This window comes from Periplaneta americana, chromosome 10, assembly GCF_040183065.1.
Source record: "Periplaneta americana isolate PAMFEO1 chromosome 10, P.americana_PAMFEO1_priV1, whole genome shotgun sequence".
NCBI classification, from domain to species: domain Eukaryota; kingdom Metazoa; phylum Arthropoda; class Insecta; order Blattodea; family Blattidae; genus Periplaneta; species Periplaneta americana.
In genome coordinates this window covers 162,137,254-162,154,367 of record NC_091126.1, presented here as the reverse complement: position 1 = coordinate 162,154,367, position 17,114 = coordinate 162,137,254, and the positions used below count along the sequence as shown (strand labels likewise).

At 36.9% G+C, this 17,114-nt stretch overlaps 1 protein-coding gene across 3 annotated transcripts in view; it reads left to right on the top strand.

Moving 5' to 3' along the window:
• Positions 1-17,114, top strand: part of Nipped-B (Nipped-B cohesin loading factor) — a 228,697-nt gene that overhangs the window by 164,632 nt on the left and 46,951 nt on the right. For all 3 annotated transcript variants that reach the window (XM_069838332.1, XM_069838333.1, XM_069838331.1), the window contains 5 exons: positions 1,669-1,909; positions 8,631-8,920; positions 10,444-10,689; positions 11,961-12,087; positions 12,195-12,364. In XM_069838332.1, coding sequence (XP_069694433.1) covers positions 1,669-1,909; positions 8,631-8,920; positions 10,444-10,689; positions 11,961-12,087; positions 12,195-12,364 — 1,074 coding nt within the window. The remainder of the gene's footprint in view (positions 1-1,668; positions 1,910-8,630; positions 8,921-10,443; positions 10,690-11,960; positions 12,088-12,194; positions 12,365-17,114) is intronic.

Here is a 17,114-nt window from a genome sequence, read left to right as displayed (position 1 = left end):
ACTATGCACTATGTACTTGCAGCTCCACTCACAGTTTGTCAAACCTGCTACCAAAAGCATTAAAAGGTTGACTAGTTGCCTGCAATGCTAGCATAATGGAACCTTCCTAGCCGACAGTCAAGGCAAAAATGAAGAATCCGTTATTGTGGTAATACTGGAGAGTGGTTCTTCTATTGGTCGCGATGCCCACACACACCCTCTCAGATATTTACGTGGTGATTGGTGACTGAATGACGAGGAGCGAGGGAGAGAGAAGAAAGAAAGAGAGAGATTCCAGAAGTTGGCGTGTTTTACAGGGTTTCACTTTAAGTTGTCAAACTATACATAAACCCTGGACACTACTAGTATTATTACTTGAAGTATAAGAAGAAAAAGAAGAAGAAATTAAATTTAGCAAAGCGAATTAGTTCAGGAGTTTTTAAAACTGTCCAGCAATTACTCTTTTAATACAGTGTAGACTTACTTTCATTTGTTCATATTTAAATATGGTACAGGAAATGCAACTTTAGACAACCTTTGGAATTCTACATATGCCCAGCTTAGAAATGTTTGCAAAAAAATATATATTCATTTGCGGAAAATAAAGTAATTCTTATTATTTTGATAAATATTACGGCGTATAGAGTTTTCCTGTGAATTTCTTTAGCAAAATTGCACCAAGCATTGGATATTGAACATTTTGATATACACATGCAGTTACCTTTGGTTCAGAGACATGGACATTTACAAAGAGAGACGAGAACTCCTTAAGAAGTTTTGAACGGAAGATTCTGCGTAGAATCTTTGGCCCAGTCAATGATCATCAAGGATGGAGGATACGCTCCAACAATGAACTTCTTAACCTGATAGGATGTCAAGATGTAAAATTTATGAAAGCTCAAAGACTGAGATGGCTAGGCCATGTAAACAGGATGCCTGAAACACGCACTCCTATTAAAATGTTAAAGGATAGACTATATAACAGGAGGAGAAAGGGTAGACCAAAGTTAAGGTGGATGGATGAGGTATCCAAAGATCTTGAAATTATGGGAGTGAGAGGATGGACTAGCATGGTAAAGGACAGAGTAAGATGGAAGGCTGTTGTTAAGGATTCCAAAACCCACCCCGGGTTGTAGCGCTAACTGATGATGATGATATACACATGCAGGGAATTTTTTTTAAGAATTAATGAGTTTATATATATGATGAACTGTAAGTAATGTTATTAATTTCAGAGGGTTGAGATGTTTCAAACTAAAAAGTGTAATACAATTTTGCTCGATTTTGCTTTCTTTTCGAGATAAAAATTGTTTTGAATAATTTCAAGGAAAAAATTGTTCCGGGGCCGGGTATCGATCCCAGGACCTCTGGTTGAACGTCCCGGAGGACCCGGGATCGATACCCGGCCCCGGAACAATTTTTCCCTTGAAATTATTCAAATCTGCTTTACAGGAAGCTTTACCTGAAAGATTAGATTTGCAAAAATTGTTTTATATCAAACATTTCCTATCGTGTTTTGGGAAAGTCATTGATTGAATTTCCAATATGCTCAGTCAATTTAAGAGAGCGGTCTATTATGATAATGTAACCTTTCCTTCTGCAAAGACATTTTACAATGTTACATTTGTTCAGATCAGATTTCTGCACATTAAGTATTAACTGTTGACTGTTTTACATCTTGACTTTCAGGACAGGGGTACTGAAGAGCTTGACTCTGAGGAAGAACGTACCCAGTTCTTACAGCGAGTACTCCTAGACTATCTTGCTGTAAATGGGCAGAATGATCAAGCATTGACATATGCCAGGCATTTCTACCTCGCTCAGTGGTATTGGGATGCTGATTCTGAAAAGAGACGTCCGTCCACTGGAGGGAAGCTTTCCCCCGGCAAATTACTCTCAAGAAAGAAGAAGATGCGGAAAAAAAGAAAGGGTGAGTGAGACAGTGTAGTTTAGAAATCTCATGTTTCATAGTTCATGCTGTTTGTTGTTTGTGTATAGAAAGATGTAACTAGTGCCTAACCATGATTCAATTACCATCCTATAAAGCTTGCGATGTACCCAGCCCTTTTGAATCTGTCTGTCGACCAATTAAGTGATAAAAAATGGAACTGATTATCGGGTTGTCCTGTAGTACTTGCAGGAGCAGTCCGCGATAAAATTCCATATTTCGATTATATTATAGGATGTTTACCAAAGTAATCCTTGGATTAACGGCGTTTGTCGCATCACTCTACACCTTTTAGTTCGCGAAATATTAAAGGTCTTACTGCAAGCTCTGACGTCATAACCACTGATAGCTTCATAAGACTGTGTTGTAGTTCCGTTTGACATACAGTGTAGAACGAGTAAATATATATTCATACGTTACAGTCAGTTATTATTAACACACTTAGGACCTATCACATGCATATACTGTAATAAAGGTAAAGGTATCCCCGTAACATGCCATGAAGGCACTTGGGGGGCATGGAGGTAGAGCCCCATGCTTTCCATGACCTCGGCACTAGACTGAGGTGGTGTGGTCGGCACCACGCTCTGACCGCCTTTTACCCCCGGGAAAGACCCGGTACTCAATTTTAATAATAATAATAATAACTTGCCCATTTTGAATTTCGTACTCATAGTGATTAGAACAACTTGGGTCTGGTAAGGGTTCAAACTGAAAAGGTTTAATATGTCGATCCATTATAACCTAAGTCAACGCCTTCACTGAGTGAGTGAATGTATGTGAGACGTGAAATATTCGTTATGAATGGACTGCAAATACGTGTTTATCTCACGTCAACAATAAATTAGTACATGGTTTATATTATTCTATTCCGTCATAGTTGTTGAGTCACACGGTTTAGGCACGAAGCTATGTTTGGGGGAACCTCTAAAACATGTGGATCATCGAATTGCGGCAGTTGATAACCAGAACTACTTCCAAGACATTTTTCTGTATAGTATCTTCTCTCCACGCATTTTTCTTCCAGCTGTATGTTTTGTATTCCACCCATCGTTTAGTGGCTTTAGAGTACTGGAGTCTGGAGCAGTTACATCTCTTTTCACGTTGTATTTGTGGTCCATAATCACAATGATAGTTCTTATTACCATTCCACCATATGGAAAGTGTTTTCTCTTAGGAGTGTAAAGCAATCTCTCGTTATGATTCAAATTTGCTGGTGTGACAAAATTGATTAGTCTGATTTAGGTCTTTTAAAAGGGCAGGGTTACATACAACTTTTTTCAGAGCATTGTAATCGCTGGATCCAGGTTCGATCCATTCCCTCACACTATTGTATGGGTGAATGTGTGCACATTTTTTATTATGTCTCTGTTTCTCCTCATTCGTGTATATTACAAACATGATTTAATACAGAAATGAATCTGTCTTCTAAGTCGTCAGAATCACCTTCAAATGTAGCACAAGACCACATAGGTGATTTATGATGCTCTCTTTCCACATTTGTGTGGCGGCTTTAAGCTTTTTGCCATGTGCCAAATGTCAAATTGATAGCCCATCCATTCATATTTGGTCCTTATCAATTTCCTAATTCCTCTATGGCAGTCCGATAGAAAGAGGGTAATGTTCATTTTTTCTTCTAGGCGATCTAGAAATTTTTCGCATGCTGCTTCGTCTACAATTAGACCTTTTTGCAGAACTACGAAGTCTATAATCTTATCTCAATCGAGGTCCATTATACTGTAAGTCACATATTTTGCTCTGTAACTAGGTGAGTCAAATTGGCCATCATCGCGATTCACACGTTTTTATCTTTTAGGGAATTGATAAGTTGTTCATGAATCTGAAAATAAGTACATCTGACTGTTGGTTCTACGAATTTTGAAATTATTTTATAAAATGTTGTCTTGCTGATGAAACATAGTTGTAAAGTTTTTGAAAATTTTTCAAACAATTTGTATCTTATATCGCACAAGTATAACGCAGAACTCACTGCTATGCTTCACCTCTGTTCAGACTTCCACTCCCAATTACGGGCATTCTGGCACACTGCATTAACTTTCAGCAATGGTCCTATTGTTTCTACCAAATATTTGTAAAAGAGGAATGACAGATATTACAGAAGAAAAACAAAATTTGTAATGCTGACGAGAATTTAAAAAAAAAAAAAAACTTTCTGTTTCATGTGCAGCGTCCTCGGAACCTGATGAATTAGAATTTGAAGTTTCTTCTTCTATTTGAAAATATGTCTCTAAGTCAGTTTCTGCTCCCCCACATCTGATTCACCACACACATTTCTTAGCGTCTCGCACCCTATCTCACACTGCACAGCTTTGTTTATATTAGGTTCCTGTGAATTTTGAGCCTCATCGAGAATTACACACACGTCAATATTTTCAGCTATAGGTGCATCACTGCAACTTGCTATTGCTTCTTCGACGACCTTCTTTCATTTATAAGCAGAGGAGCGTGTAGATCAGAACTGTCTTGGGGAGATTCTCCTTTCAAAAATAGGAAAAGGACAGAATTTTCTTAATTTTCATATGAGTTCTATTGTCTATCATTAAACGTCTTTTTAGTAAAGACGATTCTTCAAAATCAGTTTCACGGAAATGACTGGAACACACAACAGTAGTTTTCGATAGTGTAAAACCTATTCTGTTGATTTTCTTCACCCATGTTTTAAATCTTTGCAGTAACTTTTCTCTGTTCGGAAATACATGAAATGATGCCCCTTCTTCATGCTCTGTTGTTGTTGTTCCCTCTGAACACGAAAAATCACGACACCACGGCATTTTAAACTGTATTACGATACAATTTCTTCTGTTTAGTCTACTGTAGTTCAAAATCGTTGATATAAAAGAAAATACATCTACATAAAACCACAACATTGGTATGTGCTGGTTTTATGATTAAATGAAAAGCAAAACATGACTTCACACAATCATAACTAATATTGGAGTGTAGGCTTTCACGGCCGGCGTCAATAGTAGAAAAGTTTTCCGGGCTATGAGGCCGTGGTCTGTTGGTTGTGAGACCAAATGTTTCGTTCACTGCTGCGGTGAACATCTTCAGTGGTGTCTATTGCTGGTGCGGCTGGTTCTACTGCATGTGCCGATTACAGTCTGCGCTGGCTGCATCGTTGTATATATAGTGCGGGGGGGGGGGGGGCTTGATGTTGTCGCCTCGGTCCGCGCTCGAATGTGCTTCGCGGGCGGGTTTGCTGTTTTCCACGCGCTCTGCGTCTGGGGTTGTGTTGTTTAATTGTGCTACGCGGGCGGGTTTGATGTTGGTTTTCCTTAATGCCGGATACCAGGCCTTGTTAACCTTGAGGCCTTCTTCTTTTCGATTGAAATTGTTCTTATGTTTATATATTTCAATCGCCTCTCGGTGTAGCCTCGCGTAGAAATGTGGTGTGTCGCTGAGTGTATCGGTGTCTTCGAACCTAATTTTATGTTCGCCTTCCAGATAAGCATGTTCAGCTACAGCCGACTTATCTATGTAGCCAAGGCGGCAGTTTCTTCTATGTTCGGAGATCCGAGTCTTGAAGCTCCGCTGCGTCGTCCCTATGTAAACTGCTCCACATGAACACGGGATCCTGTAGACCCCCGTAGAAGACAATCTGTCGCGTTTGTCCTTGGCTGAGCGTAGGCTGTTGCATATCTGCTTAGTGGGCAGGAAAATAGTGTCCACCTTGTGCTGGTTGAGGATCTTGCTTGTCCGGTCCGTAACTTGCTTGTAATAGGGCAAGAACACCGTGCCTCTCTTCGTATGGTCTTGGCCTGACTCCGGTGTCGTCTTCTTCCTTGGTTTCAAGGCCCTTTTTAACTCTGTCCTGGCGTAGCCATTAGCGGTTAAGGCTGATTGTAGGTGGTCGATTTCTTGGTCTATATGTTGGGGGTCAAGGTTAACAGGGCCTGGTATCCGACATTAAGGAAAACCAACATCAAACCCGTCCGCGTAGCACAATTAAACAACACAACCCCGGACGCGGAGCGCGTGGAAAACAGCAAACCCGCCCGCGAAGCACATTCGAGCGCGGACCGAGGCGACAACAGCAAACCCCCCCTCCCACACTATATATACAACGATGCAGCCAGCGCAGACTGTAATCGGCACACGCAGTAGAACCAGCCGCACCAGCAATAGACACCACTGAAGATGTTCACCGCAGCAGTGAACGAAACGTTTGATCTCATAACCAACAGACCACGGCCTCATAGCCCGGAAAACTTTTCTACTATAATCATAACTAAGTCCGAAATTTTGTTCACGTTTACTACGGCGAGAGAAGATTATTTATTTTAATACAAAGCGCTGCGCTGCACTCGCCGATGTTCTCGGTCTACTACGCAATCACACCAGTTCAGTGGCTGTGACATCATAAGTATTTGTGCGGAGTCAGTAACTCAAGAACCATGCCTCACATTAACATGCGGTAAATTACATCCTACTTAGATTGAAAAATGTGTTTGATTAAAGCCAACTTAATTTTATCGCGGACTGCTCCTTTAAAATATACTAAAGTAACAAATTCAGAATAGCTAGCTTTAATACAAATATATACAGGACTTTCATTTCAAAATTTCCCCGTCTAAATAACTAATTATTTAAATTGAATCCATTTTAAACAAAAAATACGTCAATTTAGATATTGAGGGGGAAGTCTGAAACCAGGCTTAATTGCATTTTAGATTTCATCCTTCCACTCCCAGCCACCCCCACTTTGAAATTTAAACTAGCACCCTTATATATTTATACTTAAATATGAAAGAGCATTCAATTGTTTATACACCTCATTCATTGCTTTCGCATCTTTTGTTTTCTATCGTCATGTAACAAATTCAGTTCTGTTGAAAGTATGAATATGGATTGATGTTGCAGTTTTGACAGAAACTGTCTTCCATTATTGACAATACCAGAATTGTGTTCCTTCCTTAATTTGGTTTTGTTGTCTTTGTAGACAATCCGAATCTTGATTATGAAATAATTTGTGACATACAATGAGGGTTTTTTCATAGGGTTCTCCCATTTCCCCTCACCATTATCATTCCACCAATACTCCACAATCACCCTCACTCTGCTAGCTTCCAAGCCAGGCCTACAGAACAAATAATACTTTGCTGAAAGTTCTATACAAGGAGAGAAAGGGAGAGAACAGGTTAGTGCTTACGAAATTGCATTTTAATTTTACCAACTCTTTCAAAAAGTATTGTTGGGAGTTAAAAAAAATGTACTGTGTGTTTCATTATGAAATCTAGGTGCAAAATGTCTGTTGTATCGTCATTTTATTGTTGAAATACCATTGTATTTTAAGTCTCGATTCTTAAGGGTAGACTGATGTGAAATTTCAGTTTTCTAAACTATTCTAGGTAGATCTCTGAAATGTTGTACAGTTGTCCTGCATATCAATAGTCTCTGTACAAAGATTCATTTCATTTGGTGTAGAAATGTAGGAATTATTAACAATTTTGTAATTTTAAATTGTATAAATTTAGGTTTTCAAAAATTCCTACTCCTCCCACAAATTCAGATATTTTGGCCTGAAATTTTGTCTACATACTTGTCAGACTCTTAGAAACAAAACTTATTACACAGTTTTTTATTTCAATAAAAAGTAATTTAAAATATTTAATGCACTACAGAGTAAAAACAGAGAAAAAATTCAACTCGAGCATAAATAAAAATTAATATAACAAAATATGAGTGTTAGGTATAATCCTGATAGTAAGTTTTGTTAAGAACACATTTAAAAAAAAAACTCTACAAAAATTCATGCATGTAGTACAAAATTTGTGGAAAGAGTAGCATTTTTAGCAATGCAAAATTTACAGAAAATAAAAGTAGAGAAAATTGACTTCAAAATTTGGGATGATAATAATGAACCAGATCTCTGTCTTTTTTATTTTCTAGGCATTTTGAAATATATTGGCCTAGCTTATTATATGCAGAACTTACCCTTAAATACACTACCACGCTGTGCACACCTAACCTACACTAGTAAATAAAGATGACTGCAAAACTATGTAAACTTATGAAAACACTATACTAGATAACTATTATTTACAAATCACTATAAACTGTAGACATTATTATAATACTAACAATAAAACTGTTACAAACTTGCAATTATTTCTTGTATCAAAACAAAAACCAAGCATGGAAAATACGTTGTTATGGCCACTAGCAACAAGTGGAATTTTCCTTTAAAAAGAGTTGTGCTCTCCTTTGTAACTGAATATCTTTCAAAGAAAAGCAGCATTTGAATTGACGTCTCTTAGATTCTACGAAGAACTATTTCGAGATATCGAGAAGCTACACTGGCTCAATCAGAAATCTAATATAATACATAATGTATGACATACAGCGTAAATTCCAAAATGGTTGCAGAATTCAGAGCTGAGGGCATGGACAGGGCATTTAAATTACCAGTCAGAGGGCGCGGCCTTTTAAAAATGTGGCACTAAACAGCTGATAGACTGGTTGTATGGCCATGATAATTGGTAGAGGGCATCTTTAGACCATAAACGATTTTTTTTTTTTTCACCAAAAATGACAAAACCTCATATCAGTGTACCCTTAAGAATATCATGCAAACAGATTCTTGCAAGGGAAATTAACATTACCATTTAATTGTTTCGTGAGTGATATTTTTCATTCACATAGATTAGAAAGTTGTTTTTTACATTATTTTTCTTTTTTCCAGATGAAAGCAGTGCAGATGAAACATCAGGCTGTTCTGAGCTCGACGATGACGAGGATAATAAAGTGCCATGGCAAAGTAATGAGCACAAAAATGCCGCACTGTACAGGTTGATAGAAATCCGCAAACAGTTCCTCGTGAGCAAGATCCGACCTTTCGAAGACAAAGTTGGTGCAGGCAGCAGGACTCAAGTTCTGCAAACTTACATTGATTATGAAAGTGCAGAACTTATATCACGATACTTGGCATCCAAGAGGCCTTTTTCACAGAGTTTTGATAGATATCTTCAGCAGGTTAGTAACAAAAAGAAATGTCTTTGGTAATCATATTTCTCTAGTTTGATAGTCATTACCAGGGGTGGTTTTTGGGGCAGTGCCAGTGTGCCATGGCACCACCAATGAAAGAAACAAAAAATTATATCCTAAAAAGCAGTTGTAATTATTTATTTCTACACATTTTATTTGTATTTCATCTGAACGAGTGTGCGCGCAGATCGGGACGCACTCTTGAAGCGTTTCTCCGAACGTTGGAGCCAGTTCAGTGTGGCACTGTCTGCATCCATATAACACTGTACAAAAGGCTACTGATTCTAGTTTATATGCGTTTCTTATGGCAGACACTGGGCCTAATTCAGTTTGACTCAGTAGTTAACATTCCGCCCGCTAGAGTGCACTAATGCAGAAATTTCACTAGATGGCAGGGTTGTTGGAGAACGATCAAGTGCAGACTTGCACAAAAACACAAGTTAAAATTCCGTGCCATATCTTAATGTAATGTTACCAATTCAAAACTAATACACACAAATTGGATTTGAATGTGTAAATTATTATCCATTTAACTATATTGAATGCAGAGATAGTCATGGTTCTTTGTAGAAAGATAAATATTTTTCATAATATGTAACACTATTTGTTAATTTTGTACAATATTTGTTTTATTTCGCGGCAACTAAATATCGCTACACTGTTGCTTGTATTGATGCTTGTGTTAACAATACATGAGATCTGTGCAGGATATGAACATGTGTTATTCAGGCTGCTGCCTGTGATTCATCGGCTTGTTTAAGTAAAGTGGAAACGTATTCATTTATCTGTATCACTGGTATTTGACTTAACAGTACTGTGAAAGTTTTGCATTATTTGTATTTGTAAATTTCTTTATTAGTTTCGGAAATGTTATTGTAAGTGTTACTAGATGCATTATTAACTGCACATCTCATCTTTATATGAGGCGCGCCGCTTATCGTAAACGTGAGGATTTTCCTCAACACTCAATATTAGAATCTCATCAAATAAAACTTGCTCCATGATGCAAAGCACAGAACAAAATAATGCATAGGTTACGTCACGGTCTTCTTGCTACAAAATATACGACTACAAAATAGCTTTTAGATGGCAATAGAATGAATCTAGTGGGCTGTGATCGGAAATGTGAACGCTGAAGTTGAAACTTGGCCAACTCTCCGTTCCCGATCCTGGGCTCCAGCAAGCTTTTCGTTAATTTTGAATGCTCATATTTAAATGTACACATTTTTTAAATTTTACCGTTTTCGTTCCGATTCTTGTTTCTGGTTTATTGTGAACCAGCCTTAACAGAGCCCTGCTACCAATGATAAAGGAGACAAATGACGACAGTAACAATGTTTATATCTCAATAAACCTCTTTCGTGAGCAAAACTGTCTTGTTATTGTTCTGTAAACTTTTTTCTTAACAAAGTTAGGAGACTTCCAAATCTTTCGAGACTTTTAAATAACCCTACACATAAAATAATTTTTACTCTTTAGTAAGTATTTATGCTGTGGTATTCTTTTTACAGATACTGTTCGTTCTAACAGAGAGCTCTATAGCAATCCGAACCAAAGCAATGAAGTGCTTAACAATGGTTGTAGAAGCAGATCCTGCAGTTCTGGGAAGGAATGACATGCAGAGAGGTGTACGCCATTCATTCTTGGATCAGTCAACTTCAGTGAGAGAAGCAGCTGTAGACCTTGTAGGCAAATTCGTTCTTAGTCGGCCAGAACTGATTGACAAATATTACGATATGCTTTCAACTAGAATATTGGTAAGAGCAATCATCATGAGACACATACCGTATAATATGAATATGAGAAATACAGAGTGACTACATCAAAGTGCCTTTCTTTATCTTGTTCCCAATACCAAAATAATAAAAATTAGGAAATTTTATTCTCAAACACAAGTTGTATGAAGTATTAAGTTAGTAAAAAAGATAAAAACTCTTCCACATGTGAGTCTCTGCTGTGGTATGAAGGATGTCTAGTCTATTCGATTTCCATTGAGGACTGTCTTACATGTGTTATATGATGCAATGTGGTTTCTCTAACCCTAAAATTCGAACATTATGCTTATTTACAGGGACTGATTTAGAATTTAAGAGGCCCAGAGCTTAATTTTGTTTAAGAGGCACCTTCTTTTCATATATGATAACTAGGCCTATCTTATTTTATTTAAATTTTATCATCTATCTCCTTTCATCGTGTACTATTTATTTCAAAAGGTTTTTATTTTGAGGAGAAGGATTAAACATAAAGTCTCATAAGGTATCAGTGATTATGTGTGGCCGCAAGACAGGATTAGAACCGATTGCATTGGTTGTAGTACCAGTACTGTCCCTACTTTCCTTTAGTGCAGTAATTCAAGAGTTTGAGAGGAATGTTTATTTTTTCCTAAATTCTGGTTTACATATACAAACTGAGTACAGAAACTTTAACTGCAAAAGTACAGCAGTCGAAACAAAAGACTGGCCCCTATTGTAATTGAATTACCAGATTTTAGAAAGAGAAGAAGGTAGTTGCGCTCTCATTTGCACATAGTGTAGACATGGTTATTTTATAAGGGATGAGGGGGACGAATCCCAGAAAAGTATGTATTTCATATGTTAGGAAGATGAGCTGACAACAAGGTGGAAGTTTTCTTGGAAAACCATAAAACTTAATAAGGGTTTCGCATTGTGTTTCAACTTTCAATAGAGGTAGACTAGGTCACTGTCCTCATATCTCCATCTCTTTCTGAAGTGTTTGTGCAAAGATTTTCCTGACGTTACCTGGTTTACAGTTAGAAAATAACAGTACTATTGTGCTTTTAAGTGAGCAATTTTCGAGAGAGAAATATTGTTGGAATTTTTAGTATGAGTTTGTATTAACAAGATAATAATTAATATCAACTACAACCAATTAATTTTAATCGACTCAATTTTTCGATTAAATATTTTTGATCGATTAATCTTACAACAGAAATTGATCGATTAATCGATTAAATCCCACAACACTAGTTTTGTGAAATATATTGTAAATTGTGTTTGTTTCATTCAAGGATACTGGCGTCAGTGTTAGGAAACGAGTCATCAAGATTTTAAAAGATATCTGTATGGAATGTCCTGAGTTTCCGAAGATTCCAGAGATATGTGTCAAGATGATTCGTCGGGTAAATGACGAGGAAGGTAATTTTAAACCAAATATTTATTTTACTCGATAGTAGTACTCGTTTATAAGTTGAATTTATGATGACCGGTTTTAAAACTAAATTCCTTTGTGATCCTTGTTCCAGGTATCAGAAAGTTGGTTATGGAAGTATTTCAGAATATGTGGTTCACTCCAATCAGAGAACGTCCCTCTCTCGACTCAACAGCCCTTCTAAGGAAGGTGATGAATATTACCGATGTGGTGGCAGCATCTCGTGACATGGGTCTCGAATGGTTTGAACAACTTCTTCTAAGTGTAAGTATAGTAAGAGAAATGCTGTTAAATGCAGCTATTGTAGATCATGACCAATTGCTAGAGTCCCGTGAAAGTGGTTTTAGTTTTAAGGAAAATTCATTTTAAACTCCCAACATTCCAGTGATATTGCTAATTTGGCACTGTTATTTTACGGTATAATTATACTGACTAGGTTAAAAAAGTCCGCCGAGTTAGCTCTGTGGTAGCATGTCTGCCTCCAAACTAGCCTTCCCGGTGGGGTCAGAAATTTTAATATAAAATTTCTACCTCGGGACTAGGAGAGATGGTGGTGCACAACTTCTGTTCACAAGATTTTGCACCAATATGCCTGGGCTAAATCCCAAATCTCTCCTCGTTGCATATGAAGAGAAGACATGTCACTGTTGATAGTGATTCGTCTGTCGGATGGGGACGTAAAGCCTGGTGGCCCCCTTGGTGCTATTCAACAGGAGTATGCTATGTCCCGGCACCGGGTTTCCCCTTCTCCCTTCCTCATCTTCATCATCATCACTCATTCCAAACACTACACTTACACGAACACTTACACATACATTCACCCTAGTACATGATATAACTCTTCACAGATACATATCATGTACAGTGTGATCGGCCGAAGTGGTGTACAACTAGAAAATGGGTCACAGTTCTGCCATCTATCCGCAACATGCGGAACCCGAATCACGCAAGTGAAGTGGGTGGGCATTGGATACACACACACACACACACACACACACACACACACACACACACACTAGGTTAAAAAAATATCAGAATTGATTTTGTTATACAGAAATCAATAACCTTACAGCCATTTACACAATATTTCCTTCGAAGGAGGACACACTTTTGCCAACGATTGTAAAGTGTTTGGAAATATTCCTGGAAATCATTTTTCGATATGTATTTCAGTGCCCTTGTTGTAGTTGCAGTGATTTCGTTGGCCTTTGCAAATCATCCTTTCAGATAAAGAATTTCGACGTACTTTTCTTTGGTTACAGTACACCTATCTGGAATGAGTTTATAATAGACGTGATACATAGCATCAAAGTCTCTACCATGACTCTGCCTTTGCTTTTGTCCCAATAAAATGTTTGTTTTCTTGGGAGAAGATTTTGATTTCGATTCACATTTTGACTGTGGGTCCATACTTCTGTTTCATATGCTTCTTCTAATATTCTTAGTCCACACCTGTGGAGTAACGGTTAGCGCGTCTGGCCGTGAAACCAGGTGGTCCGGGTTCGAATCCCGGTCAGGACAAGTTGCCTGGTTGAGGTTTTTTCCGGGGTTTTCCCTCAACCAAATTTGAGCAAATGCTGAGTAACTTTCGGTGCTGGACCCCGGACTCATTTCACCGACATTATCACCTTCATTTCATTCAGACGCTAAATAACCTTAGATGTTGATATAGCGTCATAAAATAACCTATCCAAATAAAACAAAATCAAACATTCTTAATGTTTCTGAAGGTTATTGTATAGCAAAACACAAAATTTTATATTCATTCATTGTTCTGAAAGTGACATTTTCAATTCCGATATTTCATCAAGCATAGGAGCAAACAAACAATTGCCATTTAATGACAGCAATACCTATGATGATGAAACTCGATCTAAAGTGATTTCCAATTCCTGACATTGAAATTTCCCATGCATTTTTCATTTGGGCGAAACTACGTGACTCCGGGAAGATTTTGAATCTACCTCGTATATATGCAAGGTTTATAATCCTGCCTGAGGTCATTAAATATGTTTAGAGTGTTACACGCACCATTATCAATTTTGAGTTTTAGATTTTATACATGGCTGCTTTCATTTGTTGACAAAAATGGCGAAATGAAATGTGCCAAAAGAAAGACGGAAATTATGAAAATATTACTTGAAAATGCACTTTTGTTAATATTTCGCAAATAAAACAAGGAGTATTTCTGGAATTCGTTTTAAAACTTGAATTATGTTTTTTTCTCGTTATTTCATGTTTCAGAATTGAGTTTTTTTTTTTTTTTTTTGGGAGGTTATGAGAAGTTTAAAAAATTTACAAAAAATTGACAAAATTAGAACCATTTATGTTGTCGAATTAATGCGAATTTCACGGATCTCTACCAATTGCTCAACTTTTCATAGCAGTTAGTTTATCTGAGATATAATGTCTGACTCGGGGATGTAGATGAGTTGTTTACACGGTTTGTAAAAAGTACTATACTGTAAGCCATTTTAGTTGTGAAATTAGATGATACAGTTTCAGCAATTGTCCACTCTTGTGAAATAACCTACTATATCATTTTCAGCCACCAGTATAGTTCAAGGGCTAGTGAGCTGGACTCGTGCTCTAACGCTGCACTTGGGTATGGGTTAAAATCCCGCTTGGGCTGTACCTGGTTGGTTTTTTCCGAGGTTTTCCCCAACTAAGGCGAATGCTAGGTAATTCCATGGCGAATCCTCGAAATCATTTCATGAAATACTATCTTGCTATCACAAATTCCACTGGTGTTAGATAGCTGCGAAATTGATACATTGTTAATAAATTTAAAATTACATACAGATGAGTGTGAATAGCATTTTGAAACAAAATTTATTAATTTTTTAACTAATTATATATTAAATTGGCATCATTAGAAAATAATTTGACATCAATCAGATAGAGCCCTTTGTATTTACATGTCTTGAATATATTCACTTTTGGGTGGCTGGGAGTGAGAGCATACAGTGCTATTCTTAAGGTTGTCTACTTAAGGCTGGTTCGCAATAAACCGGGAAAGAGAACCAGAATGAAAACGAGAAGCAGAGGACGTGAATATGAAAATTTTTTATTCACAATAAACCGAGAACGTAGACGACTATGCATATCGATATGCATGTCAATAACGATATGTAAAGTCGATATTACGCATTCTGATGTTATTTGTGTACAATTGACCAATGGCGTTCTCTCATGAGTACAAGGCAGCCAACATAAACACAGGTTAACCAACTTCGAAATTTCAACTGAAACATTTCATTAGGTACGGTACTATAAATATGCCCATGCATCTTTATTATCACAACCTATTTTAAGTCTACCATAACGTAAAATAATTAGAGAAGAAATATTTGTGATAGAACAAAAATGAACACAACAGTAGTTATTGAATTGAAACATGAATATGTAGTGTGTAATACAACCAGTACAGTAATAAAATATGATTCACTTACGATCGGTGTTCAAAGATGCAGCTATTGAAAGCCACGTATTCTCCTTCATTTTCTCATCTTTATACGAGGCGCGCCGCTTATCGTAAACGTGAGGATTTTCCGCAACACTCAATATTAGAATCTCATCAAAACTAGCTCCACGATGCACAGCACAGAACAAAATAATGCATAGGTTATGTCACGGTCTTCTTCCTACAAAATATACGACGACAAAATAGCTTTTAGATGGCAATAGAATGAATCTAGTGGGCTGTGATCGGAAACATGAATGCCAAAGTTGAAACTTGGCCAACTCTCTGTTCCCGATCCTGGGCTCCGGCAAGCTTTTCATTAATTGTGAATGCTCACATTTAAATGTACACATTTTAACAATTTTACCGTTTTCGTTTTCGTTCCGATTCTCGTTTCCGGTTTATTTTGAACCAGCCTTTAGTTCCAACACACTGGATCCCAATGAGTGATGGGATATAAGAATCATGGCTATACCATATGCACTCGCATGTAGACAGGAAAGCCTCAGCTATACAATGTGAATGCACGGAACAATATTATTAATAAACATAATTTAAAAAGTAACAAGTTAATAATAAGGACCCATCTACAAAATACAATTTTTTTAGGAGAGAGGAAAATTGAATATTGAATACATTACTTCCTATACATCAGTACAACTTTCGTCAAGCCGTGCATTGACATCAAAAGAATATTTATGCTCGACCATGCCGAAATGTAGTAATTATACACCTGGTAACAGCCCTTTAACGGACCTCATTAAAGTACTCATATTCATTAAAGTTCAGGTGTTCCACCAACCAGAAAACACCATTGTAGCAATATGAAAGCGCAAGTATCGATTATTCTCGGATATGCAATCGAAAGACAACTAGCGAAATGTCACGGAGGCTGGAAATCCAATACTGTCGCAGAAGGTTATGTTCTGTTACTATAATAATTAGCGTTAATTGTAAATAATATTCAAATAAATTCAATTTGTCATCTCGTTTTTCAATGTCTAAATCAGTTTCAAGGTTATATCAAGATTAATGTTTATTTTACTCTCTAGATTATATCAAGGTCAATGACATTTGTTTCTCGGAAAAAATCAAAGCTTTCGCGTCTGCACACATCTCACAATTTACGAGATATTGCACAAGGTCAGTTCCGCTCCCCAGTCAGATAAGATTAACATGAATACTTATGAATAATTTCAAGTTAGAAATATGGTCGAGCTTGCGCTCGTTTCATAAACATACTCGCGTCTTAATTACTACCATTATAGGCTCGTTGCATAATGTACTATTATGTATATAGAATTTACAATCAATCTCAATAATACACAGTTTATAAATTAATTTTTTAAATCGTAAATTTGGGCCTTTTTTCTACTACTATTAAAATGCTTTTTATTACAATTAAGAATAGAGTAAAAATAGGAACATAGACTAATACAATTCGAAAGAAAATTAACAGCAATTATATGACTAACACATGTCTTAGTTTTATCATAATAAGAATAAATTAGTGAATATTAAGAATCCAAATAAGTAGGAAAATCAACAAAT